We start from the raw sequence: 4,589 nt of genomic DNA on the forward strand, positions 1-4,589 counted from the left end.
CTGCCTGCTGCCCCTGCCTGCAGGCACCGCCCCCGCAGCACCCACTGGCTGCAGTTCCTGGCCAATAGAAACTGCGGAGGCAGTGCTCTGAGACCCCCCCGCCCCCAAGACACATGCTGGCTGCTTCTGGGAGTGGTGAGGAGCCAGGGCAGGTAGGAAGCCTGTTTCCCGGAATGCTAAGAGGGAGGGGGAGGAGTTTCTCAGCATGGCCCACGGACCCCCGGCGTACTCTCGGGGACCTAGTTTGGGAAACACTGCTCTAGCATAAAGACAGATGCAAAGAATGCATTTAGCTTTTCTGCAAGTCTTGTTCTGCTTGAGTACTCCTTTAGCACCTGGATTGTCCAGTAGCCCTATTGACTGATAAGCTGCCTACCTCCGATGTATTTAAATTAGTTTGCTAATTGTTTGTGTCTTTAGCTAGTTGCTTTTCAAATTCTTTCTTATTATACTTCTAACCTTGTCAGCATTTATGCTGCTCTCTGTTTTCCCAGTAGGATTTAATTCCAATTACTAAAAGATGGAGAACACACAAATCTTTTTATTCAGATAAAGCTAACAGTGATTTATTTGAACACAATGTAGACTTCAATTCTATATCAACAGCTAGAGTGCAAACTGATTTGTATTTCAGATTCCAGAATAGATTTTCATTTCTTGTCATCTGACCAAGTGATTTCATAGTCTTGGTATACTTTTTTCAGTATTTCTACGGTCACTGCATGATCTGCTTTACCATATCCCTGCAAAAAAAGATAACAAAAGATTTTAAAGGGATACAAAATATAAGGCTACAGGAGTATCAAGTTCCAGTTAACATTTTAAATATCCAGATTTATGGCCTTATGCTTCCCCCTGCACAGAAGTCCCACTGAGGTGAACCAAGTTCTGTTTATTACCTCTCAAGAATATCTGAATTAAAATGTTTCAAAGTTAGAAGCCAGGAAAAATCAGAGTTAAAGTTGCCCTTAACAAGGCATTGATTCTCACTTAGGTAACCATAAGAGCCTTAACTCTGCTCCAAGAGGACCACACAAGTAAACTGACATTTAAACTGCATGTTACACAACTAATACAAAGAGTCGTTTTCTACACACAAGGTCTGCCCACATAAACAAGCATGGCTATATCAGACATAAGTAGTCTTGGAAGAATTAGCTTTTTAATTGGTAAACATCGATTTCACCATATACACAAAAAATATTTTCATTGATAATAACCAAAATGTACAGACAGGCAAAGAAAAACATGCTGTTTGAAAACTTAGTTTGATTTAAGGATATTTACTTTGTGTATTTTGACATGTGATGTTGACAATTTGTGTTTTAATGGTTAGAAAGCTTGAACTTTTTGCATCTCAACATGTATTGCTATTAAATTATTGTCTAAGCCACCCCCACTAATGTAGGAAATTAGTAGCTGAGCTCCAGTGCTGGCTCAGTCATTGCTTTAAGTCTCAAGGAGCTCAATCTATTTAATCCCAGCCACAGAGTTCACTACAAAGAACTCCTCAAGCATTTCTCTAATTCTCATAGTCTACCCAAGAGCTAAGTATCAATAGCCCCATTTAACCTAACTACGTCCCTATTTTTAAAGTCACACAACAAAACACCAGGACAAGAGCCAAGTTGCTTTGATTTACAGGCCAAGATGTAACCTGCTATTCCAGAGTGCCATTCAGCTTTTTTTGCATTTCCATTTTTCTGTCTGACAAAGTGAAACTTTGCAGTTACACAGTACGCCTCTATAAAGTTCAGGGCACAATGGTGGACAAACAAAGTGTGGGGTATAGTTGACTGTCCCTTCTCCCACTATCTTGGTGGCAGAAGAGAGAGATGCTGCCGCCTGTGCTGCACACCACCAACACTAATCCAGGAGTTTGTGGCAGAATCAAACAATTCATGACCAAATATTGAGCAGGCTCTAGAAGACCCCTAATGTTGCATGCCATCTCCCCTCCCCCTGGAGCTTTGCCCCCACAATATGATATCTGAGAAAGAGCCCTAATTTAAAAAAAAAAAAAAAAAGTTTAAGCCGGTTTGGGGCTATAACTGACCCGGAGGAAAAGTGACCTTGAAGAACTGCTACTTTCTATACAGGATTCAAACAACATGTCTTTACATCACATGGAACTAGTCTGCTCTGTTCCACATTAGTAACTCAAGAAATCCTTGTTTCTTATCATTTACTCTCTGCAGTGACGAGATGGGATGGAGACTCCAGTGTGTTCCACATATATGGATAATTCATTGCTTCTGTGGGTCATTTTATAAACAAACTGTATTTACAGACTGAGCCATGTAAGTAAGAGATACATAGACAGAGGCATGCTCTATAGCTACAGTACAGGATTGGGAGTCAGGAGCTGCTGAGTTCCAGTTACAACCCTGACACCAATTACTGTGTGACTGTGGGTAAATCAATCTAACCTCTCTGCTGTAGCTTCCCCATCTAAAATAGGCCATCTTTACTCACCTCAGAGGCAAGCTGTGTGGACTAACTAATTAACGCTTACAAGTGATCCATCAGAGTGCTGAGAATTATTACTAGTATTTTTAACTAGAGCCCTAAAATGTTGGATTTGAAAGGAAACTAATACATGGCACTTACTGTGGAAAGACTAAATACCCGCATTTTCTTGTCTTTGCTATTATGGTCAATTTTTCCTCCTCCAAGGCACTTGCATTCAAAGCCCAACTTTTCCATTTCAGGGTTTACTTTTTCAAATATATGATCTGCAAAATGAAGCCATTTCAATCCATTAAGCAGAAACTCAGGTTTCACTTGGTGATTACTTTCAGTCCTCTCTTTTCGGCGACTTAGTATTTTTTTCCAGTTCCCTTGGGGAAGCTGGTAAGCGAAGGAAAAGACCCGTTGTTACTTACACAGCTGGGGCCTAGCAAACCCCAGAACGGTTCCACCGTCCCACCAAGTCGGAGGCTGCTCAGACGGGCACGTTTCTGACGGAAACGTACCAGGGTTGGGCACCAGCGCGTCACTCCTCACGCGGCGCGGCGCAGGCGCATTCCCGATGAAGACGCTCGGGGGGGGGAGGGGAGGGTTAGGGCAGCGGCCCGCTCAGCGCGGAGAGCGCTGTCCGCACAGCAGCTCCGCGGGAGCCGGGCCACCCGGGAGGTGCTGCTGCAGCAGCAGTGGAGCGGCCCACGGCGGGGCAGCCGGCTCCCCCCCTCAAGGGGCGGGATGGGCCCCGGGGGGTGCACGAGGCGCCAGCCCCCCCTTGGCTCGCGGCCCCGACTCACTGTGGAACTCGGCGGCCGCGGTGCCCCGGACGACGTCCCGGTGCTCGGCCCCCCCCGCGCGCTGCACCCGCAGCAGGATGTACTTGAACGTGCCGTCCGGATCGATCTCCACGGCGGGCACCGACTCTAGCTGCCCGGCCATGGCCACCCCTCGGGGCTGAGAGCGGGTCGCCCGCCGCTGCCCCGCGCATGCGCTAAGCAGCGGGGCTAAGGCAACGGTTACTGGCTCGTGCCAGCGGGGGCGGGGTTAGGACGGCGGTTGGCGGCTCAAGCCGTTAGGGGGTGGGGTATAACTGACACAGGTTCCCTCCCCGCCTTGAATGACGGGGAGCTAAAGCCTCCCCTAGGCTCCTTCCCCAGCCACCTGCTGTGCCTAGGTGCCCAGCTGTGGCCAACCTCGGGGGCCAAATCCCCAAAATCACGAGCCAGGCCTTAATGTTGGGAGAGTTTAAAAAATCCAGCCCCGCTGTCCTCAAAGGGTCAATAGTCATGAGTCAGGCCACAAACAACCCTGAGGGGCTAAGGGTAGAGCCCTTCGTGGGGCTACTTTTTGCATTTTTATCCTGCTCCCACTGCAAAACCCTGCAAATCCTGCAGGAGAAACAGAGTCCCCCATGCTACTAAAAAAAAAAAAGTTGGTTAATATACATATAAACAGAATTCAGACATAATTTTTACCACTAAAAGACTAAAACAAATCTTGCTTAAACGATGTAAAAATACTTTAACCTCCGTCATAACAGACATCAAATCCCTTGCTTACATTTAAGTGTTAAAACGTTTATTTAAAAAAAGGCAAGCTTGCTTTACATTGCTGAAATTCTATGTATGACAAACTGCTGTCGTGTATATCAGATGGAACGTCAAAACAAATTGCACCACAATTTTGCCTCACAGTGTGCAGATTTTTTGTAACGATTACAAAAAGTAAGTTCTTTTAAAAAAAAAACTGGATTTTTTTTTTTTAAACTGCTTAAGCACCATTTTGGAAACTTTGAAACATACCATTATTTAGATGTCGGGATTATCACTGCTTTTAAAAAAAACATTTAATGGGAAAACTGCTCACAGCACTCACAGCATGCTGATCCAACAGTGACAGTCTGTGCATATGTGATGTCACAGAACAACAAAACCAGGGAGTGTGATTCTCTGACCTGCCTTGAGCTGGTGTACTACGCCCGATTCGGAGCAAGGGAGCTAAGTATATATAGGAAAGAGAGTTGGTATGGCAACCCCCATTTTTTCATGTTCTCTGTGTGTATATATATGGTTTCAGAGTAGCAGCCTTGTTAGTCTGTATTTGCAAAAAGAAAAGGAGGACTTGTG

The 4,589-nt window shown here is 45.4% G+C and overlaps 1 protein-coding gene across 1 annotated transcript; it reads right to left on the reverse strand.

The window, feature by feature from the left end:
• Window positions 1–521: 521 nt before the first annotated feature.
• LOC119860108 (14 kDa phosphohistidine phosphatase-like) lies at window positions 522–3,517 on the reverse strand. Its single transcript, XM_038413352.2, has 3 exons — window positions 3,261–3,517; window positions 2,611–2,735; window positions 522–743 (listed from the first exon to the last, which is right to left on the reverse strand). Exons 1-3 carry the CDS (start codon window positions 3,400–3,402, stop codon window positions 651–653), a joined length of 360 nt encoding a protein of 119 aa, XP_038269280.1. The 5' UTR covers window positions 3,403–3,517; the 3' UTR covers window positions 522–650.
• Window positions 3,518–4,589: the final 1,072 nt, after the last annotated feature.

This window comes from Dermochelys coriacea, chromosome 8 (assembly GCF_009764565.3).
Source record: "Dermochelys coriacea isolate rDerCor1 chromosome 8, rDerCor1.pri.v4, whole genome shotgun sequence".
In the NCBI taxonomy this organism is placed as follows: domain Eukaryota; kingdom Metazoa; phylum Chordata; order Testudines; family Dermochelyidae; genus Dermochelys; species Dermochelys coriacea.